The sequence below is a fragment of the Cibotium barometz genome, chromosome 16 (genome assembly GCF_041138505.1).
Source record: "Cibotium barometz isolate CiBa-2024 chromosome 16, ASM4113850v1, whole genome shotgun sequence".
In the NCBI taxonomy this organism is placed as follows: Eukaryota; Viridiplantae; Streptophyta; class Polypodiopsida; order Cyatheales; family Cibotiaceae; genus Cibotium; species Cibotium barometz.
The window spans coordinates 57,076,025-57,101,322 of record NC_141061.1 but is presented as its reverse complement, the minus strand read 5'-3'; the positions used below and the strand labels follow the sequence as shown (position 1 = coordinate 57,101,322).

Below are 25,298 nucleotides of genomic sequence, written 5' to 3'. Positions count from 1 at the left end.
TGATGCTTTGTGCCCTAGCCTCTCAGCCATAGAGCTGATCTCTAGGTCTAACATTGCTCCTTATATCTTGGCCATTGTGTGGCCAATCGTGATGGTCGTGCAGTTTTCGGATACATGGGTCTCTTGATTTGTGGATGGGAACAATGGTGTTTGTGGTCCAAGATAGGGAAAATCCTTCACAAAGAGCTCTATTGAAGAGATTTGCAAGGATGGGAGCAAGCACATGTTGCCCATGGGCATAGTAACAAAAAAACATGTTTCTAGCTTTTGAAACCTCGAAACTTTGAAACGGTTTTTAAAAACCTCAACCTCTCCAGTATAGTAGTTTCGCCCAAATTTTAGGGTCCCCCCTCCCCCCCCCCTTCCTCGGGCGATTTTTCTGGGAGTTTTTCATTTTTGTTTTTCTTCCATATCCTCCTCATCACCTTCCTTCCCTCTTCTTTTCTTGCCTCCCTCCTTCCCTTTTCCATCTTTTGCTACTTCTTTCACCTTTACTCCTCCTTCCTTCATTCTCTTCTTCTCTCCTCTTCTCCTCCCTTGCTCTTCTTCTTCTTTGTTAGTACGCTCAGATGAGATCATGGTTTGACCTACATGGTTTGCGGATAGAGGCACTACCACCCTTTCAGTATAGTTTGGATTGACCATTTTTGGATCTCACCCGCTCAGAGCAAGACCGCGTGATCAGGATGGATATCATCAGAGTGGACACAGAGAGGACATGGACTAGCCCCCTTGAGCCCTTGGGCACGAAAATGGCTCATTACAAAAGCCATTTTCTACACCTCTCACCGGATGATTTTATCACCCGCCCGGCGTACATGGATGTACACCTATCACATGGGATACGTTGTGCCATTGGACAGATCGGGACCTCATCACACCAGTTGGCAGATTGAGACAGGGCGATATGTGCATCAGATCGTGGATGACCGCATTTATCAGCTATGCTACCAGGAGGTAGAGACAGAGGAACACTACATTTGCCGATGTACAGTCTATTATGAGATCCGAGGGAGATATCACTGCCTCTTCCGAGAGGGTTTTGGGCTGTTACGTAGGGTCATGGAGTTTGACGATCAGAGATGCCTGGGATTGTTTCTACTTGAGCTCAGGAGACACAGAGAGACCCTCTTGGTAGACGGGAGGCCGAGCCATGATGTACCTAGCCAGAGGACCTTGACAGATTTCTTCGGCACCAGCACCAGCAACCCAGCCCCCACACCTCGTGATACCTCCTCCATTGGGCCATCAGGGCACTGACCACGTTCCCAGGGAGTCACCACTGATAGAGCAGTTATCTTATGTCGTGCTCGTCAGCTACGCCCACCAGGATCCCGACCACGGCATCCTCACCAACGCCAGATCAGAGCCATTATTGCTCGGCATCAGAGGCGCCTACCTCACTTCTACGACCTGTCCATTCTAGACAGCCCCATGGCCGAGATACTTGATCTAAGGAGAGGGCAACACTACTGATGAGCATACATGGATCTACCTGATATACATTTTTCAGTATTTTCCAATATTTTCTACTCAGTATCATCTCGGAATCTTACAGTTCTGTTCCTATAACTGTAGGACAATCAGTTTATTGTACTTTTTAGTCTCATTTAGTTGTTCTCTTTGATGAGACACCAACTTCAGATGTACTCTCAGTTTTGGTCTCATAGGCCACTATGGCCTCTTAGAGACATTAATATATCATTTCATTTCATTTTCATTTCTTCTTCTCCTCTCTTCTTTCCCCCTTTTCTTCATACACCATCCTTCAATGTCTTAAATCTTTCCCAATTTCTACCTTCTCTTCTTCAAATTCTTAAGAGTCCTTGATTGAACCACTTATAGCATCTAATCAAGAAAAATTACCATAAGGCCTCACCAAAATAAGGATGGTTCCTCGAGATTGCTGTTCGTGCACTAAAATCACCCAACAAGAGAACATCTCCTTGGGAGAACTCTGCAATGTCTGCAAACAAAGAGAGAGAGAGAGAAAGAAAGAAAGAAAGAAAGATTTTATTAACGTCTTCCAAAAGACCGAACTCGGCCTATGAGACAAATCGGAGTATCTGTATGGGGTATCCTCTGTCATCCCAACAAAATGAAAATGTACTGAACAAAAAAACTAAATCTGGGTGTGCAGGGGATGGAGCTCTACTACTAGGAGAATGCAAAGCTATATGCATGGAGTATACAATCATGATATGCAACCTAGCTAGCTCCATCCTGTACCATACTGAGGTATAAAATGGTATACATCAATGAAGGGGGTGTCCACAGCTCCCTGAAGAACATACCTGGGTGTGCTCTGAAGCGAGCCAGTCGCTCCGCACCCTCTCTGTGAAACTGAGCTCTGATCTCTGTCATCTCTCTCTGGTATAGGTGTGGTGTCCGAAAGCCAGGTGTCCTCTGTCTCCTGCGGGCTCTAAGTGTCTCTGCTCTTTGGAGAGTAATTCCCTGCCGTGTAGGGACTGGGAAGGGGATGGATCTCTGAAAAAATGTAGTAATCTGTGTCTGTCGCCCCCCCTCTGGAGCTGTCTGAGCCTGTAATAATGTCTCTCTGTGGCGCTGTATGTCTAGAATGTATCTCCCCAGTATGTGCTGGTCTGTTGCCTCAAAGATCTGGCGTAGGGAATGTGGCTCTCTGAATAAAATGGGATATCTCTCTTTGATGGCTGTATATGCTCTGCATCTGCACTCTGCACAATCTGCATACCCTCTCCTCTCCGGGGATCCGTGCTGCTCTGCCAGTCTCAATCTCCAATCGGTGTGATGAAACTCTAAGCTGACCAATAGCCACTCGGGAGCCATGTGGTAAAAAGCCCTCCATGTATCTAGGCCTCTCTATAAATCCATCATGAGAGAGAGAGAGAGTTATATTAACGTCTTCAAAAAGACCCAAAGGGTCTATGAGACCAAAATGTCGTGTACAGTGTCCATGAGAGAGAGAGAGAGAGAGAGAGAGAGAGAGAGTTTAACGTCTTCAAAAAGACCCAAAGGGTCTATGAGACCAAAATGTCGTGTACGAGAGAGAGAGAGAGAGAGAGAGAGAGAGAGAGAGAGAGAGAGAGAGAGAGAGAGAGAGAGAGAGATTTTATTAACGTCTTCCAGAAGACCGAACTCGGCCTATGAGAGAAATCGGAGTACCTGTATGGGGTATCCTCTGTCATCCCAACAAAATGAAAAAGTACTAAACAAAAAAAGCTGAATCTCGGTGTGCAGGGGATGGAGCTCTACTACTAGGAGAATGCAAAGCTATATGCATGGAGTATACAATCATGATATGCAACCTAGCTAGCTCCATCCTGTACCATACTGGGGGTATAAAATGGTATACATCAGTGAAGGGGGTGTCCACAGCTCCCTGAAGAACATGCCTGGGTGTGCTCTGAAACGAGCCAGTCGCTTCGCACCCTCTCTGTGAAACTGAGCTCTGATCTCTGTCATCTCTCTCTGGTATAGGCGCGGTGTCCGAAAGCCAGGTGTCCTCTGTCTCCTGCGGGCTCTAAGTGTCTCTGCTCTCTGGAGAGTAATTCCCTGCCGTGTAGGGGCTGGGAGGGGGATCGATCTCTGAAAAAATGTAGTAATCTGTGTCTGTCGCCCCCCCCTCTGGAGCTGGCTGAGCCTGTAATAATGTCTCTCTGTGGCGCTGTATGTCTAGAATGTATCTCCCGAGTATGCGCTGGTCTGCTGCCTCAAAGATCTGGCGTAGGGAATGTGGCTCTCTGAATAAAATGGGATCTCTCTCTGTGATGGCTGTATATGCTCTGCATCTGCATACATAATGCTCCTCACCCTCCACCTCCTCTCTGCACAATCTGCATACCCTCTCCTCTTGGGGGATCCGTGCTGCTCTGCCAGTCTCAATCTCCAATCGGTGTGATGAAACTCTGAGCTGACCAATAGCCACTCGGGAGCCGTGTGGTAAAAAGCCCTCCATGTATCTAGGCCTCTCTATAAATCCATCATCAGTGATACTCATGAAGTGATCTCTGTAGTATAGCATCTTCGGTGGAAGAGGCTGTGTAGGCGATATCCATGTCTCTCGTGTATAGAGTTGCCATAGATCGTGTCTCACTATGAGAGAGACGGATATGTGGTGCATCCCTGTCATACTGGAATGGTGGTAGATGATCCATGTCTAGGCCATGCTGTGAGAACCAATGTGTGACCTGTGCATACCATGATCCTCTGTCTCCTGCCTCAGCCAGCTCTTTAGATGCCTCAAAAGCTCTGTATGACAATCTGTCCTGTGGCATCTCTCTGAATCTGTCTAGCAGGCATATAGTCTGAAATATGGCCTCTACCATCATAGGAGGCGCAGCAAACTCTGCTCGGATAATTGCATGAGGCACTGACGGTTTGCTGCGTATCATGCGTGCCATCATGAGGGCTTGTGGTCTCTCTGTCTGTGTCCACCCTGTGTCCACCAATGGGTAGCAAGGCCTGGCGCCCATATCGCTGCTCCATACATCAATGCCGGTGTGACTAATGTGTCAAATAACCACCCCTTCGTCTCTCTCTCTCTCTCCTGAGAGAGAGAGAGAGAGAGAGAGAGATTGAGATTTTATTAACGTCTTCCAAAAGACCGAACTCGACCTATGAAACAAATCGGAGTACTTGTATGGGGTATCCTCTGTAATCCCAACAAAATGAAAAAGTACTGAACAAAAAAGCTGAATATGGGTGTGCAGGGGATGGAGCTCTACTACTAGGAGAATGCAAAGCTATATGCATGGAGTATACAATCATGATATGCAACCTAGCTAGCTCCATCCTGTACCATACTGGGGTATAAAATGGTATACATCAATGAAGGGGGTGTCCACAGCTCCCTGAAGAACATGCCTGGGTGTGCTCTGAAGCGAGCCAGTCGCTCCGCACCCTCTCTGTGAAACTGAGCTCTGATCTCTGTCATCTCTCTCTGGTATAGGCGTGGTGTCCGAAAGCCAGGTGTCCTTTGTCTCCTGCGGGCTCTGCTCTCTGGAGAGTAATTCCCTGCCGTGTAGGGGCTGGGAGGGGGATGGATCTCTGAAAAAATGTAGTAATCTGTGTCTGTCGCCCCCCCTCTGGAGCTGTCTGAGCCTGTAATAATGTCTCTCTGTGGCGCTGTATGTCTAGAATGTATCTCCCGAGTATGCGCTGGTTTGCTGCCTCAAAGATCTGGCGTAGGGAATGTGGCTCTCTGAATAAAATGGGATATCTCTCTGTGATGGCTGTATATGCTCTGCATCTGCATACGTAATGCTCCTCACTCTCCACCTCCTCTCTACACAATCTGCATACCCTCTCCTCTCGGGGGATCCGTGCTGCTCTGCCAGTCTCAATCTCCAATCGGTGTGATGAAACTCTGAGCTAAGCAATAGCCACTCGGGAGCCGTGTGGTAAAAAGCCCTCCATGTATCTAGGCCTCTCTATAAATCCATCATCAGTGATACTCATGAAGTGATATCTGTAGTATAGCATCTTCGGTGGAAGAGGCTGTGTAGGCGATATCCATGTCTCTCGTGTATAGAGCTTCCATAGATCCTGTCTCAATATTCTGTTCCTCTCACTATGAGAGAGACGGATATGTGGTGCATCCCTTTCATACTGGAATGGTGGTAGATGATCCATGTCTAGGCCATGCTGTGAGAACCAATGTGTGACCTGTGCATACCATGATCCTCTGTCTCCTGCCTCAGCCAGCTCTCTAGATGCCTCAAAAGCTCTGTATGACAATCTGTCCTGTGGCATCTCTCTGAATCTGTCTAGCAGGCATATAGTCTGAAATATGGCCTCTACCATCATAGGAGGTGCAGCAAACTCTGCTCGGATAATGTCATGAGGCACTGACGGTTTGCTGCGTATCATGCGTGCCATCATGAGGGCTTGTGGTCTCTCTATCTGTGTCCACCAATGGGTAGCAAGGCCTGGCGCCCATACCGCTGCTCCATACATCAATGCCGGTGTGACTAATGTGTCAAATAACCACCCCTTCGTCTCTCTCTCTCTCTCCTGAAAGAGAGAGAGAGAGAGAGAGAGAGAGAGAGAGAGAGAGAGAGATTGAGATTTTATTACCGTCTTCCAAAAGACTGAACTCGGCCTATGAGACAAATCGGAGTACTTGTATGGGGTATGCTCTGTCATCCCAACAAAATGAAAAAGTATTGAACAAAAAAGCTGAATCTCGGTGTGCAGGGGATGGAGCTCTACTACTAGGAGAATGCAAAGCTATATGCATGGAGTATACAATCATGATATGCAACCTAGCTAGCTCCATCCTGTACCATACTGGGGGTATAAAATGGTATACATCAGTGAAGGGGGTGTCCACAGCTCCCTGAAGAACATGCCTGGGTGTGCTCTGAAGCGAGCCAGTCGCTCCGCACCCTCTCTGTGAAACTGAGCTCTGATCTCTGTCATCTCTCTCTGGTATAGGTGTGGTGTCCGAAAGCCAGGTGTCCTCTGTCTCCTGCGGGCTCTAAGTGTCTCTGCTCTCTGGAGAGTAATTCCCTGCCGTGTAGGGGCTGGGAGGGGGGATGGATCTATGAAAAAATGTAGTAATCTGTGTCTGTCGCCCCCCCTCTGGAGCTGTCTGAGCCTGTAATAATGTCTCTCTGTGGTGATGTATGTCTAGAATGTATCTCCCCAGTATGCGCTGGTCTGCTGCCTCAAAGATCTGGCGTAGGGAATGTGGCTCTCTAAATAAAATGGGATATCACTATGTGATGGCTGTATATGCTCTGCATCTGCATACATAATGCTCCTCACTCTCCACCTCCTCTCTGCACAATCTGCATACCCTCTCCTCTCGGGGGATCCGTGCTGCTCTGCCAGTCTCAATCTCCAATCGGTGTGATGAAACTCTGAGCTGACCAATAGCCACTCGGGAGCCGTGTGGTAAAAAGCCCTCCATGTATCTAGGCCTCTCTATAAATCCATCCCCAGTGATACTCATGAAGTGATCTCTGTAGTATAGCATCTTCGGTGGAAGAGGCTGTGTAGGCGATATCCATGTCTCTCGTGTATAGAGCTTCCATAGATCCTGTCTCAATATTCTGTTCGTCTCACTATGAGAGAGACGGATATGTGGTGCATCCATGTCATACTGGAATGGTGGTAGATGATCCATGTCTAGGCCATGCTGTGAGAACCAATGTGTGACTTGTGCATACCATGATCCGCGGTCTCCTGCCTCAGCCAGCTGTCTAGATGCCTCAAAAGCTCTGTATGACAATCTGTCCCGTGGCATCTCTCTGAATCTGTCTAGCTGGCATATAGTCTGAAATATGGCCTCTACCATCATAGGAGGCGCAACAAACTCTGCTCGGATAATGTCATGAGGCACTGACGGTTTGCTGCGTATCATGCGTGCCATCATGAGGGCTTGTGGTCTCTCTGTCTGTGTCCACCAATGGGTAGCAAGGCCTGGCGCCCATACCGCTGCTCCATACATCAATGCCGGTGTGACTAATGTGTCAAATAACCACCCCTTCGTCTCTCTCTCTCTCTCCTGAGAGAGAGAGAGAGAGAGAGAGAGAGAGAGAGAGAGAGAGAGAGAGAGATTGAGATTTTATTAACGTCTTCCAAAAGACCGAACTCGACCTATGAGACAAATCGGAGTACCTGTATGGGGTATCCTCTGTCATCCCAACAAAATGAAAAAGTACTGAACAAAAAAGCTGAATATGGGTGTGCAGGGGATGGAGCTCTACTACTAGGAGAATGCAAAGCTATATGCATGGAGTATACAATCATGATATGCAACCTAGCTAGCTCCATCCTGTACCATACTGGGGTATAAAATGGTATACATCAATGAAGGGGGTGTCCACAGCTCCCTGAAGAACATGCCTGGGTGTGCTCTGAAGCGAGCCAGTCGCTCCGCACCCTCTCTGTGAAACTGAGCTCTGATCTCTGTCATCTCTCTCTGGTATAGGCGTGGTGTCCGAAAGCCAGGTGTCCTCTGTCTCCTGCGGGCTCTGCTCTCTGGAGAGTAATTCCCTGCCGTGTAGGGGCTGGGAGGGGGATGGATCTCTGAAAAAATGTAGTAATCTGTGTCTGTCGCCCCCCCTTTGGAGCTGTCTGAGCCTGTAATAATGTCTCTCTGTGGCGCTGTATGTCTAGAATGTATCTCCCGAGTATGCGCTGGTCTGCTGCCTCAAAGATCTGGCGTAGGGAATGTGGCTCTCTGAATAAAATGGGATCTCTCTCTGTGACGGCTGTATATGCTCTGCATCTGCATACATAATGCTCCTCACTCTCCACCTCCTCTCTGCACAATCTGCATACCCTCTCCTCTCGGGGGATCCGTGCTGCTCTGCCAGTCTCAATCTCCAATCGGTGTGATGAAACTCTGAGCTTAGCAATAGCCACTCGGGAGCCGTGTGGTAAAAAGCCCTCCATGTATCTAGGCCTCTCTATAAATCCATCATCAGTGATACTCATGGAGTGATCTCTGTAGTATAGCATCTTCGGTGGAAGAGGCTGTGTAGGCGATATCCATGTCTCTCGTGTATAGAGCTTCCATAGATCCTGTCTCAATATTCTGTTCCTCTCACTATGAGAAAGACGGATATGTGGTGCATCCCTGTCATACTGGAATGGTGGTAGATGATCCATGTCTAGGCCATGCTGTGAGAACCAATGTGTGACCTGTGCATACCATGATCCTCTGTCTCCTGCCTCAGCCAACTGTCTAGATGCCTCAAAAGCTCTGTATGACAATCTGTCCTGTGGCATCTCTCTGAATCTGTCTAGCAGGCATATAGTCTGAAATATGGCCTCTACCATCATAGGAGGCGTTGCAAACTCTGCTCGGATAATGTCATGAGGTACTGATGGTTTGCTGCGTATCATGCGTGCCATCATGAGGGCCTGTGGTCTCTCTATCTGTGTCCACCAATGGGTAGCAAGGCCTGGCGCCCATACTGTTGCTCCATACATCAATGCCGGTGTGACTAATGTGTCAAATAGCCACCCCTTCGTCCGGGGCTCCTGAAAATGCGCCTGGTGGCACTGTGTCTCTAGCATAGCCAATGCTGCATATCCCCGTGTCAATCTAGCTTTAGCTGCTGAACCCATGGTGAAGCGTGTGGCTGCTGTGCAGAGAAGGTAACCCCTAGGTACACGTATGATGTCACCACCTCCACCTGGCATCCTGCGAGAGTGAATGTCAGCTGACTCCTGCCCTGTCTCGATGTATGAAAGACCATAACCTTGGTTTTCCCAAGGTTCACAGTAAGACCCCTCTGTGTGCAGAAATCATCGAGTGCATGTAGATGCTGCTGTAGACCACCTGGAGACTCAGACACTAATACAATATCATCAGCATAGAGCATAATATGTACTGAGGTACCTGCTAAATCAACTCCATCTCCGCCTCCCCGTGTAATGAAGTCAGCCACCTCATCAATGTATAACCCAAATAGCGTGGGGGAAAGTGGGCATCCTTGCTTCACACCAATGGTGCTAGCAATAGTCTCGGACATACCTCTTGGACATCTGACTCGCCCAAAAACCTGCTCATATAATGCATAGATGCCCCATGTCATATCTGCTGGTATGCCAAGAGACTGCAGGCGCTGAAAGAGCCTCTCTCGTGGTACTGTGTCAAATGCCTTGCGGAAATCCACAAAGCAGCAATAGAGCTTTCTCTTCCTCACTCTGGCCTGATCAATCATACATCTCAAAGTGAATGCATGGTCAGTGGTAGAGAAAGCTCTCTTGAAGCCTGCGTGCCCTGATGAGCGTAAACCTGCTCGCTCAGCATATAAGCTAAGCTCTTGCTCCAGCACTGCACCATAGAGTTTGGCCAGCACGTGGCCAACCATAACCGTCCTGTAGTTGCTCGGATCGAGCATATCCCCTGTTTTGTGAACGAGAGAGAGAGAGAGAGAGAGAGAGAGAGAGAGAGAGAGAGAGTTGGATTTAGGGTTTGTAGCTGCTGAATTAGGGTTTGCAGCCGCTGAATTAGGGTTTGAGAGAACGGGTTTTCTTTGCTTTTGTACATGGATTTGGATGACCCCGCTGCTGCTGTTGGTGGCATGGCTGCCAATAGCCTTAACATGGTTTTCAAGTGCTGAATTAGGGTTTGAGAGAACGGGTTTTCTTTGCTTTTGTACATGGATTTGGATGACCCCGTTGCTGCTGTTGGTGGCATGGCTGCCAATAGCCTTAACATGGATCTTATTGAGGAGATGATCGAGAAGGATGTGGGTTATGCTTTAGATGCCTCGGAGCAACAAAAACGTCAAAGGCTTGATGTTGATGCAAGCTACACTCCGGTGAATGTTGGAGAGAATGCAGAGGAAAGTTCTCAGGTACCTTCTCCGGAGTTTGCACGTTTGCTGCAGATCACTGGTGAGCTTCTGCAAGAATATGTGAAGGCAAATAGCGTGCAAATGGTTGCAGTAGATAATGGTGGTGTGGCTGATGTATGCATGGAGACTCCTTTGTTGCTACAACAGCTAGCAGATTTTCATGATCGTGCTGCTATCTGCTTCTTTATTGGGCGTATGCCGTCGTTGCGTCGTCTTAGAGCATGGTTGAGCCGCTTGGTGTCGCTTGAGGTACTTGAGGAGATTTATGATGGTCCGAGAGGCTTTTATGAAATACTTTTTCACACTTCGGAAGCCCGTAGGGCAGTCTTGGAGCAGGTGCCACTCTTTTTGGATAGGCAGTTGGTTCATGTGGTTCCGTGGAAGCCTATGGCAGAGTACAAGATATGTTGCGCCAGGCTTGCCCAGTTTGGGTTGAAGTGAAACAATTTCCACCAATGTTTTGGCGTGTTTTACCAGGTTTCATTCGAGGTATCGGTGATGTCTTGGTGGTGCCTCGAATGACATCTAGAAACCGAAATCGTCTATGCATGTTGTGGGATACTGGGAGACCTAGGCTGACACATTTGCGTGTCAATATGGCTGGGCTGCAACCTTTAATGTATGAATTGAGGTGGGATACATTTGCTGGCCATTGTTTCACATGTGGTGAGATGGGCCACTTTGTCTCCGAATGTCCTAAGAAAGAACAAGTTGTTGCTACCAAGGATATCGTTGATGGGCAGTTGCCCGTGCATGATGCTCCTTTACATGATGCCCAGCACATGGATGTACATGTGGATGTTCAGAATGAGGTTGAGCAGCCATGGGTGGAAGTACGTGGTAAAAAGACACGATTTGTTGCCCCACGGGGGGGTTTCTCAGATGCTGTTTGGTGGGGGCCTTTGCGTACTCATCAGGGGCCCTTACATACATATGCTCGTCACCCTTTGGGTTTAGGTGCCCAGCAACAGACCAGGATTGAGAGGCCGGGAGGCCAACTTTCTCAGGGTACAGGGGCTCTTGGGGTGGATAGAGTAGAACTCTATCCTATTAGAAGTCGCCTAACAAAAGAAGCACAACAACAATTGCCTCTTGTGTTTGGTTCGAAGGGTGAGGTCATCTCGCCATGGGATGGTCATTACCCTTCGGCACGTGCTCGAGAACTCCAAGGGCAGTCTGAGATCACAAATACCATGTCTAAAAATGCAATGCTTCAAAAGGTTCGTGATTTGGCAGATTGTCCTGGGCCTAGTACACGGCCTTGTTGATTCCTTTTCTGGGAAGGCTTATGAAAATTGTACAATGGAATGTAAAGGGTATTTCTTCGCGCCAAAAGCAGTTCAGGCTTTGGCGTACAACTTTTTGTCATGGTTGGGATGTTTTGTGTGCAGTTGAACATAAGCAGCATAAGTTGGCTGGCAAAGCCTATGTATATAAAGGGTTTCATGTTTTCTACAGCGGACATCCTGCTTCGCAGTCAGGTGTTATGTTTGCTGTTCGTTTGCAGTTTCAGTCTTCTCTTGTGATTCAAGATGTTCATGGAAGATTTCTAGTGATACAGATTGTTTGGGATGATACGCCTTTATGGTTGTTAGGGTTGTATGCTCCAAATAATGCTTGTGCACGCCGTTTGCTGTGGAATGACTTGTGTGCTCTTTCAATCTCTCATCCTGGCTTTGTGATGGGAGACTTTAATATGTGTCTCCAGGGAGCAAGCCACGTCGCCTCATTCTGTAATGAATGGCCCGGAGAGAATGGCGTGGGAAGCTTTTGCAGCAAGGTCGCTAAAACAAGACATGTGGTCTTGGTTGCATCGAGATGAAAGGGGTTACACTTATGCCTCACAACAGTTTCGGGGCACTTATGCTAGATTGGATAGGATGTATATTTTACATCAAGATCTCTTTTTGCCAGAGGTTCTTACTATGATGGTTGATCAGCAACAAGTTTTCTCGGATCATTGGCCGCTTGTGTTTGAAATGGTCTATCATCCTGTGGATGCATATAGAGGCTTGTTGGGACGCTTGCCTTTGCGCTTAAATCACACTTTTTTGGAGCATGAAGTTTTTGATGTTTATATGCGTTAGTTGATACGACATTTCTCCACAAGAGTGTCCATGGCTGATTATCATGCTTGGCCAGTGTTCCTTACCAACACTCGGAAATTAGCGCGGCATTATGGTCTTGCTAATGTCTCTATACAAAAACAGCATGTGGCTCTTCTTGAGTCGCTTTTAAAGGGCTTGCAGGCGTTCATGTTTACTGACTCTATGGATGCTGAAGTTGTGGATGCCATAGAATGGCTGAAAAAGGAGCTATCTAGGGTGCAGGAAGCACAATATGTTCACTTTAAACTACTTGCACGTCTTGATGCTTTGCGGGATGCTAACTGTCAATCTCATCGCTTCCATGATAAGTTGCATCAAAAACATATGCGTGAGAATATGTTAGGCTGATGGATGCCCAAGGCAACCTTGTTACTCAACCTTTTGAGGTTATTCAGCATTGCATCAGGTTTTATGAAGATTTGCTTGCTCCTCGAGAGGATGTCTCGCCAGCTGTCGTGGCTGCAAGGGAGTCATTGTTTGCTGAAGTACGATATCAAGTTGACCCTTATGTGGCGGTTCAGCTTGATGCTCCTGTTACTCAAGGGGAAGTGGAAGCTGTTCTCTCCAAACTTCCCATGAGAAAGAGCCCTGGTTGGGATGGTTTGACAAATGAGTTTTTCCGAAAATATGCTGATCAGCTTACAGAGCCTTTGACGCTTATTTGTCAAAGGGTTTGGGATGAGGGATATATGCCTGCCGAGCAAAGCCTTTGACGCTTATTTGTCAAAGGGTTTGGGATGAGGGATATATGTCTGTTGATTGGAAGTTGGGCATACTTTGTTTGTTGCCCAAAGTCCCTTCGCCTACTTCTTTGGCTCAATGGCGCCCGATCTCACTTATGGGTATTATGTATAAAATCTTTACAAAGATTTTTGCCAATCGCTTGTAGAAGGTGCTTTCTACTCTTATTCATCCATATCAATATGGATTTGTGCATGGTAGGAATATTTTGCATAATATTCTTAATGTTCAAATTGGAGTGGATTATGCCAAGGCAAAGAAGCAAGAGATTGTGATGGTGCAGCTGGATCTTGAAAAAGCTTTTGATCATGTCAGCTGGTCTTTCCTTTCTCAGTTAATGACAGCCATGGGCTTTGGTCCCAAAATGGCTAATTTGGTGCATTTACTTGGCTCTGGCTCTATCACGCGGATTATGCTCAATGGAGGACTTTCGGATGGTATTTCTCTCACCCATTCTCTCCGGCAGGGTTGTCCTCTTAGCCCTCTTTTCTTTGCCATTGCCACTCATCCTATGTTATCTCGCCTAGATGCCATGGCATCGCATGGTGAAGTGGTTGGTTTGCATCTCCCTCATGGCAAGCAATTGGTTGCTCAAGCCCTTGCGGATGATACTTTTATGTTTCTCAGGGCCGAAAAAGCCAATATAGATCGAGCAATGGAAGCTTGGAATAATTTTGCATTGGCTTCTGGGCTGAAAATAAATTCAACAAAATCAGCCCTCATTGTGTGCACGGAATTTGATCTTGAGACATTAGGGTGGCAAGGCCGTGTGGTGCATACAGGAGACATTGTTCGTCATCTTGGGTATCCGGTGGGTGTGGATGTGGACCCCCAAGCGCTTCTTGCTTGGATTTCTGCCCGGATCTCGGATAAATTTGTGTATTGGAAAGCTCAAGGGTGGCCTATACACGTGAGGGTTAAGGTAGCTCAGGTTATTATGCTTAGCATGATTTCCTATTTTTTGCCTTTGCTACCTTGGACACACAAATCTCTTCTCCGTTTGGTTGCTCCCATTCGGTTTATGCTGTGGAAGAGGCAAGGAAATATTATGGGTCAAACATGGATAGCTTGGAATCACATTACGACGCCCAAAAGAATGGGTGGGGTTGCTTTACTGGATGTCCGCTTGCATATGGTGGCGCGTAGGTGGGCGCTTTTTCAGGATATGTGTTTGCAGGAGCAGCCTTGGGTATTCATGGCTCGTGACTTGATTGAGTTGGAGGGATTGTCACATGGACGGACACGTGTGCAGGCTTCATGGTGGGACATTGTGAATGCGGCTCATCCTGTCCGTATTCGCTCATCTCACATTTTATCACATATTCTTCTTTCTTGGCATGAAGTTCTACTATTGACTTGGTGGGATCCTGGTCATGAAAGACTACTTTTGAACTCTTTGCAGTTCGAAACATTTGTGGAGTCGCGTGTCATTGTTTGGCCAGACAGAGATGCTTCACGCATACGACTCAACCGCATGGTCAGGTTAGGCTTGGTTAGAATCCGAGATGCTGTGATACCAGGTCGTGACAGGCCATATTCGTTTCGTCGTATTCGGCAGCACTTTAAGGTTCCTTGGACATTTCAGCCACTATGGGTTGACATCATGCATGCAGTTGAGCCTTTCACTCCATTGCCTCGGCCATGTGTAGATCAGCCTTGGCTTGATTGGGCACTATGTAAATCTGGTGACTTGATATCACTTTCAGCTAACCAGGTCTATCATAAGCTCGTATCAGAGAAAGATTGGGTTTCAGTCAAGGCCAATAAGGTGTGGGGATTGCACAAGTCTAAATCATGGTGGCAGAAAACTCTTTTGCGTGGTTGGCAGTCTAAACTCCCTTACCAAGGTAAGGTTTTCATTTGGAGGATGTTGGTGGGAGGGTTACCTACACGGGATCAGCTCAGCCGTCGTAAAATTACATTGGCCTCTTGCTTCTTTTGCATGACATGCACTGAAACAGTTATGCATCTGTTCATGAGTTGTCCAGTGGCGTGTCAGATTTGGTCTTTTGTCTCTCGCATTTGGGAGGCAGTAGAGAGGTCTACTGTTTCGGCTCATCAGTGGATATTTGGGATTTGTCCTCAAGTCATTACTTCGGACAATCACCTTGTGATATTCCATTTCCTTAGATGGATAGGACTTTGGCATATTTGGACTACACGGAATGGGTTCATCTTTGATTCCTTGTTTGGAATACATGGGCACATTCTACGTATCCGCGGTTTGCTGCTTTGGCAGTTTTCTTCTCTTCTCTCAGCTCAGCTACTGGATGCAGATGTTATTTCGTTATGGTCTACGGCGGCTCGGCTGGCTCACCTTTGATGCTTTTATCTGGGATGCTTATTTGGCTAGGAGGCTTTCTTATTAGTGTATAGGTTTGCATGGTCATGATCCTTTAGAGGATCTTTTGTTGGGTTTTTTTTGGGGCCATAGGTTCTGTGTGAGCCATGTGGCTGATGTACATTTTTACATATAATATAAAACACCATTTCACGGAAAAAAAAAAGAAAGAGATTGACGCCTACAGAATGCTAAAATGACCTATGAGTCAAATACATAATTGCAAGTCCATGAGAGAGAGAGAGAAAGAAAGATATATAAACGTCTACAAAACACCCGAAGGGCCTATGAGACCATGAATAGTACAACGATACCATGGGTGTACAGTGCAATAGAAAAACTAAAAAAGAACGTGAAAACTAAACACGGAGAGAGAGAGAGAGAGAGAGAGAGAGAGAGAGAGAGAGGGTTAATTTCCACTGAAGACCCCAAGGGTTTTTGAGCTTGAACTTGCTGGACCTGGACCCAAAGGGTCAATGAGTGCGAGAGTCCTGATAATTGTGAGCTTGAACATGCTGGAGTTGGAGAAACTTATTGTTGAAGAATTTTAAGACTAGTTAATCTACAGAGTTCGGTTTTGTAGTAGTATAATGGCAATATTTATGGGAATCATGAGGGCACGATGTTAATTGTCCTGTACTGGCAGGGCATTGCAAAAGAACTGTCTGAAGTTGGCGCCTGTGACAATGCAATCTATCCTGATGCAGCTTTTGTTGAGGACCGCTGTGTGTTCCCTGCAAGCTTGATTCATGAAGGGGTATGGTTTTAGTGTTACAAAAATTTTTGTGCTTACGAGGTTTCTACCATAACAGAGCTGAAATTTTTATCAATCTTTGTTTCTAATGCATGTGCTGACAGGGCAACCGGTGTGACCTTGATATTGTGCCTGGGTGTACGGACCCAGATAGTCCCTTCTACAATCCTTTAGCGAATGTTGATGATGGCTCTTGCCCATACATATCTGATGAATCCTCTGATGATGAATGAGAGGGCTTGAGTTTTGGCTTGCATACATTGTGTACATAAGAGATGCTGTACTGCAGATAGGGACTGTATCCAATGCTGTGCGTCATGTAATATAATTCTAACCTACAAAAAGTAGGATACTATAATGCACATTGGATCCTTGTAACTGTTATCACAGCCTAACCAGCAACCTTTTATTTTTCTAGTGGGATTCTTTTGCATGATAGTGCAAGTAATGCAAATCTCTCCTTCATGTGACAAGTCGGCCTTGGGAAGACAGCTACAACAGAGCTAGGCAAGACAACCGGTGACAGTCATGTCAACAATCTGCAAAAAGTTTGAAATTCCTGAAATGTATTCTGCGGAAGGCAAATGACCTTCTGACAACTTATTAGCACAAGAACAATTCTGTCAAACCTGACGTGTACAAATTTGCTTCATTTTCCTTGGTAGAAGCAGAGATTGATTGCACGGTTCAGATCTGCTTTCCATCGACCGAGATCCATGACAGAAGGCTAGTGTTTTTAGGATTTTTTTTTCCCCCCCGAGAAAAGATCCTTTCGTTAGTTATAAAAAACCCACTGGGCTTTAAAACACCTCTCCTGCTCATAAGAAGGCAGAGTAGAGATCCAATCAAGGCTGCTAGGGAGACTCTCCCTAGGTGTAGAAAAGTACAAATAACTGAGAGGCTATATCATACAATAGGAGGGGGGAAAATCCAAACAGGTGGCCTGTAGTGCCAGCAGGGGGTACCCGTGTGTAGAGTATAGAAAGGGCCGCTGCGCCAATGGTGTGGAAGGCCTGGCACCGCAAGATCGCTTGATCCGAGTCGCCCCGGATGCGGTCAAACTGTCCTCGCAGGGTGTGGATCAACTCCTGCCAGATAGGCCGAACAGTCTCTGCTGGTGGCTCCAGTCTTCCCTCAAAAGCCCTGAAACAACGGGCTCTCCAGGTGAACCATATCTGTTGAGGAGCTCCCATCGTAAATCCCTCTCTTGTGTCCAGCCGGTTGTCGAGAAATCCGGTGAAGGAACAAGGCGAGGCTGGCCCCCAATGAATCTAATGGCCTAGCTGCCCTGCTCCGTCTCGTATCTTAGAGCTGGCCCTGACGAAGTCGACCAAGCAGCGGCCCCCCACGTATACATGCCCTCTGGAGAGAGGGGGGCCAAAATGCACAGCATCCTCAGCCAAATCTACTGCGCCTGTGGACAGTCCCATAGGCAATGTCTCTGTGTCTCCAATGGGTGGCCGCATCGGACGCAGGCCGGCGGAAGGCCACTGAAGACAAGCCAGGTGCCAATTGCAGAGCCCCTGTGGGCAACCAGCCACTGGAAAGCCAAGATCCTGCGTGCCTGTCTGCCAGCCCAGAGCCTGGTCTAAAAATCCTCCAGGAACTCCTGTGAGAGTCCCTGAAGCCGCCAGTGCTCCGATGAAGCTGGAAAAACCGTCCTCCTCGCAGTCAAAATATGCCTTCCCAAACGAACAGTGTACTGGAAAAAGGTGATCTCTGTGGCCTCGGGGGACGCATAAGGATCATGCCACTCGTACTCGCCAAGGTCCCACTGAAGCCGGGCCAAGGGGCGCGCAGCATATGCCCATATGCGCCAATCGGAGTCCACATCTGCAGGGTTTGGATCAATATGCCACTTCCGAGAAGCGGCGGCCACTACCCGTAGCCTCTTAAAGATGCACTCTGCAACCAAAGGCGACTCGGCCTCAACTCTCTGAAGTCTGCCCTCATCCTGTATCTCATAGTAGAGGCATCTACCATCCTCAGTGCAAGCTCTGACAACAATCAGGATCTCCAATTGTGTAAAGGCTCTCATCCACCGTGGGGCCGCTGGCTCGAAAGACGTGAACCACTCCTCAGTGAGTGCCTCCTGAATGTCATCCCTCATAATCAGCCCCCCTCTGAAGTGACTCAGCCTCTCCGCCTGGATCTCCTCCGGGAGACTGCAAAAGGCCTGCCAATCTCCAAAACTGCGTGCTGGGCCTGCCGCCAATGGTCCCCAGGCTAGACGAGGCCGCGAACCCAGCATATGACCCTGCTCTGTGCGTACCGCGGGGCTCTAGATTGTCTGGCCCGCTCCTCATCACAAGTGGGAGGTCTCTGGGAAAGCCCCGGTCTCAGCAACTCCCAAGTTCGCAGGCTACTCAAGGCAAATCTGTCCTCCCATCCTCTACTGAGGCCTGTCCTCCTCATCTCTGTGAAGATCCACCGCATCTCTGGTACCCAAGTGCCCCCTGCTGGGGGAGCTCTGGCCTGCAGCTGCTGAAAAAGAAGCTCCTTCCAAGGCTCAGCGCCTGGAAGCAGCCCCCGAACAATAAGCTTCGGCAACAAGGCTCTACTCTGATCAGCTGGATCTATAATGCCCAAGCCCCCCTGGGCAAGCGGAAGAGTAATAAATGCCCAAGCAACCTTAGCCCGGGCTGGCTGACCATCCCGCCCAGACCAAAGAAAGTTCCTAATCAGCCTCTGTACCTGGCTGATGCAAGAGCTCGAGAAAATCCAGCAAGACGCTAAAAGCACCTGATTTGTCACCACCACCCTCCCAGCCAAGGATAGCCGAGCTGTACTCCAATATAAAAGCTTCTTCTGAATGCTCAGAAGAAGCGGGGCGATCTGCTGCTCAGGTGACAAATCAAGTCCAATCTGGCATCTCAGATACCGCACTGTTGTGCCAGGAGGAATCCATCTAAAACCCGGGTCTGGGCTCCATGCCGGAGCAGGAGCGCTACTGATCCAAAAAGCCACTGTCTTGCGCCAATTGATCAATGCTCCCGAAGCCACACCAAAAACGTGTAGCGACTGCTCTACCCTCTGTAGATTGGCCTCCTGGCCATGCAGAAACAATCCCGTGTCATCAGCAAACTCAGAATCGAGCAGGTCCTCACCCCGGACTGGAAACTAGAGTCCTCGCAAACCAACCTCCTCTGCTGTCAGATACATGCTCATAGCCTCTGCAAAGAAAAGAAAAAGGAACGGGGCGAGAGGGCATCCCTAACGGACTGATCTGTTTAGCTCAAAACTCGGCCCCCGTCCTCCTGCCATCAACACCTGGCTACGAGCTGTGGAATAGAGCCGCCACTCCTCGAATCCAGTCTGGCTCAAAACCCAGGCGAAGCATAGTGCCCTCTAGAAAACCCCATCGACTCTATCGTATGCCTTCTCAAAATCGAGAAGCATAACGACCAAGTCCTCACCGAGAAATCTAGCTCAGGCCGTCACCTCCCAGAAGGTGAAAATGTTGTCAAGGATACTGCGCTACTTGACGAATCCTGTCTGGGTAGCATGAATCAAATTCCCAAGGAAGGGCTGGATCCTAAAACTCAAGGCCTTTGCTAGGACCTTGTAGACAGTATTGAGGATCGTAATAGGCCTGCACTGTCGAATATCATCTGACACTCCCTCCCCCTTGGGGATAAGAAAGATCAAGCCCTCTGAAAAACTCTTGGGCATCACCCCAGTGTCCAAAACATGCTGAAAACCCCTGCGGAGGCCTGACTCCAAAAGGTCCCAATAGCACATAAAAAAGACAGGCGTCAATCCATCCTCCCCAGGGCAACTATGACGCGGAAGGAACCTCAAAGCCTCAACAAGCTCATGCTATGAAAGGGGCTCACCCAAAAGTGTGCGCATACGATCCGTGACCCTCCTCTGCACATGGTCCCACACAGTCTGTCTGCAAGCATCACGTGCCTTCGTGGTTGGCTTCGCTGAAAGCAGGTCTCTATAGAACTCAGTGGCAATAGCTCTAATCTCCCCGGGCTCAGTGGCTAATGATCCGTCCTGCCTCCTGAGCTGACGAACTCCTGCTCAAGCATGGCGAGGTCCGGTGATCTCAAAAAACTCCCCAGTCACTCTATCACCAAGCTGCGTCCACTGAGAGGTCTGGCGATGATAGTAGAACTCGTGTCTCTGCTCCTCTGCCTCTCTAACCTCTTGGCGTGCCTGGCTCAGTTGGGACGCCACCCACTCACATGTAGGCAGCTACTCCTGAAGACGTTGGAGCGAAGCAAGGCTACGTCTCAAGCAACGCTCCCGCTTTCGTGTCTCTCCCAGTCGTGTCAAGGCTGTAGCGTGCAAAAAAGAGCTGAGCTCGATGAGTCCCTGGGCACATTGGCCTGCTGCATCCAGGTCAGAGCTCTGGCTATCATGCCATATCCTCTCAATGCCCTCAAAAAGACTAGGGTTTGTAAGTATCCTCTCTGGGATCCTCAACTGCAAGCTGGTCTCCCGTGTCCTCTCCTCAAGTGTCAATATAACTGGCGCATGGTCTGAAAAGGAGGTGCCAGCAAGAATGCCAACGGAGCCACCACGCTCCCCGAACCTGTCGCCCACATAGAAGCGATGAATCCGTGATAGATTAGTCCCTCCCTGCCGGCGATCCAAGCGAGAGAAACTCAGACTGTCCTGAGAACGGGAGAAAGCCTCATGCTGCCATGCATCAGTGATCCGCAGTGTCATACAAAATCGCTCCCAAGCTGCAAGCTCCGTGCCGTGCACTGTAACATGACTGCCTCCCACCCTATCGGCCGGGTCCTCAAGCATGTTGAAGTCTCCCCCGACACACCAATGTGCGGCCTCGGGCAATGCATCTGTAACAAGGGTCCAGAACTCTGCTCTGGCACTAGCATGATTGGGTGCATAGACATTGAGCACACCAAAGTGCTCATCGTGCATCCTCAGAATAACATACTGCACTCTACCAGGCACAATGACCCCGCGATCCACAATGGCCTGCCGCCATACATCCGCAATGACCATACATACTTCTCCCTGCCCACCCAAGGGGCCAAAACCTGCAGACCAAAATGTGTCCCATCTACCAGGCATCACCGAACCATATCTCCGAATCTTGCTCTCACTTAAATGGTGCTCCTGCATCATCAGAATATCAATACTGCCCCCAACCAGGCATCTCTGAAGCTCCTGCCTCAAGCAACTACGATAACGCACATAGTGTGCGCTGCCAAGGCCATGTACATTCCATGAGATGATCCTCATGGATGACCTGCTGAGGTGAAGGCTGTCTTAGCCATACGGTGGGCCTTTTCAAGCGGCTTGGATGGAGAGTAATCCACATCCGAGCGGCTATGAATCTGCCCACCCGGTGTGCTGCAAGTGTCTCGGACCAGGCGCCAGTGGCTGTGTCCCATAGGGACTGCCTCCCGCTCGGAGAGAGAAACCTCATGTATGCATACATAGCCAGGGTCTCGCGCTAGGTCTGCCACTATGCGAACCACCAAATGTCGATTCCCGGAGGCATCCGCACTCCCGGTATCAAAGAAATGTGCCAACTCCCAGAGTCGGCCTATCACGTTTGTCATCTTCAGATCGCTCACATGGTGAGAAAACTCAACTGCCTGTGTCCGCAAAATACTAAGAGCGAGATCCAGAGTCCACTCCCGGTCGCTAGTGCCGCAAAGAGGGAAGGAGGAGGAGTGCCTCCTCCCCTCGGGCCGGAGGTATCGCCACATGAACTCTGATGGGTGCTGGCTCATGGGGGCCCTCCGCTTCAAAAAGGCGTGTAAAGGAGTAGTCGAAGGCCTCCGAGCGCTGTCTAGTGTCGAGACTACTCAGCCGACTGCGGATAGAGCATATCCGTAAAGCACGAATCGGCATGGTAGGTCTCCTCTGCGGTGCACGAGCAAGGTCGGTGCTTAGTGCCCGCCGGACTGCAGGTGAGCGCCAGGGTACTGCTAGCGCCTCCCGGGGAACTGAGGTGAGCGGAGGGGGAGGAGGGGTGGGGGGTGGGGAAGGAGACGTTGAAAATGCGGGAGCGGGAACGGTGGGAGGCGAGGGTGGAAGCGAGGCGGGAGGGGGGGACGGGGGAGGGGAGGGTGGAGGTGAAGGAGGGGGTGCTGGCATCTTCTAATCCTTAGTTTGCGTTGGGGTCTCCTCTTGGAGGGGAGCAAAGCTGTTCCTCACTGGAACCCAATGATGCTGAGGCTATGTTTGCTGCTGCGTCGGTCTCTGGGCATGTTGCTGTGGCTGTCTCCCTCTACGGCGCCCTTGTCCAGGCTGCCAATCAGAGGTCTCTGTGGGCTGAGCAGGTGTCCCGGAGGCTGCCTGCCGAGCTGCATCTATGGGCGGGCCGTCGGAGGTCTGCTGCTGCGGTGAAGGTCGGGGTCTCCTGCGAGGGCAGGCCTTGGCCAGGTGGCCGACCTGCCTGCATATAAAACACTGGGTCGGGAGCCCCAAAAACTCCACTCTCTGATCGATCCATCCCCCCCCTATCCTAGGTAACTGAATGACCTTCGGAAGGGAGGAGATGTCAGGAACCAAAACTCTGACCGAAGGAAGGCGAGCTGCTCTAGCCACCACTGAAGCTGCTGTGGGGCCAGTCTCAAGCACCGAGCCCACCAATGATCCTATCCTAGAAAGGAGCGGAAGGTACTCGCGAGCGAAGTCCAGGAAAGCAAACTGTGACATGGAATAAGCGCTCTCCCTGCTCGGCCGTTGCTAGGTCGAAACCATGCTGCCAATGTCTGAAGAAGGCCCGAGCGCCCCTGATGTCAAGGGGACTCATGGCTAGGACCTGGGCCACGCTCTGGGCTGTCTCGAACTCAATCTGGTAGTGTCCGCGGTCCAGTAACTGAACGTCCAGGATCTTGCCCACATCTGCAAGAAGGTGGGCCTGGAGAAGATCCCGGATCTCCCCTCTGCTAGGGCGAGTGCCAACTATACGGCAAATGGTGGAATGTGCCTGGAGGTGTTCCACCTCTGCGCGGCGAGGCTCGCTTCCTCTTCTGGTGAAAGAGAAAGCCTGATGGGGGTATCCTCAGGGGCGGGCGAGGGGGCTGCGGAAGAGTCCCTCTGAGGTGGGGCGGGAGGAACCTCCATCAGAGTCTGAAGCTGAGTCGAGGGCGAAGCGAAGACGGAGGGTCCTGCTGCAAGAACCAAGCTGCACGAAAAAGTGGAGCGGGGAGGGGAAGAGGGGGAGGGGCGGAAGACAGAGGGGAGGGCGGGCGGGGGCAGGCAGGTGGGCAGGACGTTGAGGAAGGGGAGAGCAGGGGGCGTGAAGGAGACGGGGGCAGGCGATGGGCGCGAAAAGGGGGAGGGGGGGGCGATGGGCGCGAAAAGCATAGGGGTGCGGGGGGGGGTGCAAGCAGTCGGGGAGAGGTGAAGGCTCGAAGGCGGGGAGGGGGTGTGCGAGCAGGTGGGGAAGGGCGAAGGCAGCTCGAGCAGGGGGGGGGGGGGGGGGGGGGGGGGGGGGGGGGGGGGGGGGGGGGGTTTGCGAAAGCTTCAGCGAGCAGTTGCTCCAGTGTTTTTAGGATGTTGAATGTAATGTAGCAGAGAATCCACCTTGTCTTGACCTTATAAGCATAAAAGACCTTAGTTGTGAAAGCCATTTGAAAACATGCAAGTGAGAGAGCCATTGAGATCATTTACATGGAATTGACAATGCATGCCATTCACATGTAGATGCTACTCACATGTGTAAATGCCACGTGCATGCAAGTGAATGCGTCTCTGGGTGTGAGGCTTAATCTTTTGTTTTGGCCCACCAGAAAAAGTTTGGGACTTCTTGTGGAGTTGGAATTAAGTGAAGAGCCTCAAGTATGTCCAACTTAGTTAGTGTCATAGAGAGCAACAGTAGTGGGGTTTGGGGTAATGCATCAGATTGAGCATGTGTTTTCAAAGCTTGTTGAGTGTTGTTATAATCTCATTGCAATTATACTTTTTTTTTTCCAAGAAAAGAAATTCCAAAAGTAAGAAAGGCATCGTCTCGAGAAAGGACTTCAACCTTCTGAGGAGGTATCAGAAACAAATATCAGGAGGGAGGGGGCTTTGTCCATGGTTGGCTGTGGGGTGGTGGGGGAGGGTGGGGAGTGGGAGGGACCCAGGTTCCAAGTGCAGAAATGTGCCCCAGCACTGCTCCAAGTGCACTCCGAGTTTTTTGTCAAGCCCTTAAGTTATCCATGAAGGTGTGCTCTCAGTGGGCAAGGCAGGGGAATCCTCAATGACATCGCTGCACTGGTTGCCCTAGGCTGTGTTGCTGCTATCATGATCCAAGAACTTTGCAAAGTAAAATGGGAAATCCAAGGTTCCCCCTGGTTGGTTGCACGAGTGTAACTCCAAGATGTAGACCTGAAGCATCCAAGGTTTCGGGTTGTGCTAGTACAACTCCAATAGCTCTACATGGACATGAAAGACTACATCCCATCTTGAGTGCCTTAAGAGTAAGAGCATTAATGACCACCTCTTCAAGATCTAGGATATCACATAATCCTTTTAATGCTCGGTCCCCATTGAAATTTAACATCATGTTTTGTAAGCTTTGTAAGTTCATATGAAGGAATGGCTATTTTAGCAAAATCTTTGATAAATCTTCTATAAAAGCTTACATAGCGTCCTGCCTCTGATGGTTGTGGGTATGCAGGGTCCGCACAGTTGCGAAGGCTGAGGAGTTGGTTTTGGGGATGATCTGGAAATGAGTGAGTTGTAGTGCTCGGTCCACACCACCTTCCTCATAGAGGATTTCCGTAATGCAATAATCCCCTAGTTGATGAAACATTGGGTGTTGGGATCCAAGATGAACAAGCACAATATCCAACAAACCTATTGCGAAGTCGGGTAATTTCAAAGGCAGTGGCTCCATGTCTCCCGACGATTGCTACAAAGGCTGCATACAGCTAGGCAGCCAGCAATGGCTAGCCAAATGCCCATTTCAAGGCTTCCGTGAACCAAGTCTACATCACTGCTTGACTTACAGGGACCCAACTATTGAAGCATCACAAGATTTGTTGCTAATGCCTAAGATGATACAAGCTACGCCAGAAGGAAACAATGCTATGGAGTATGTATGAGGATGAGATGGCTGCTAGAAGTTCTGG

At 49.3% G+C, this 25,298-nt stretch overlaps 1 protein-coding gene across 1 annotated transcript in view; it reads left to right on the top strand.

Moving 5' to 3' along the window:
* Positions 1–16,693, top strand: part of PIFI (post-illumination chlorophyll fluorescence increase) — a 91,070-nt gene extending 74,377 nt beyond the window's left edge. The window contains exons 7-8 of the mRNA XM_086810759.1: positions 16,138–16,248; positions 16,350–16,693. Of these exons, the coding sequence (XP_086666885.1) occupies positions 16,138–16,248; positions 16,350–16,478 (240 nt within the window). The 3' untranslated portion in view covers positions 16,479–16,693. The remainder of the gene's footprint in view (positions 1–16,137; positions 16,249–16,349) is intronic.
* Positions 16,694–25,298: the final 8,605 nt, after the last annotated feature.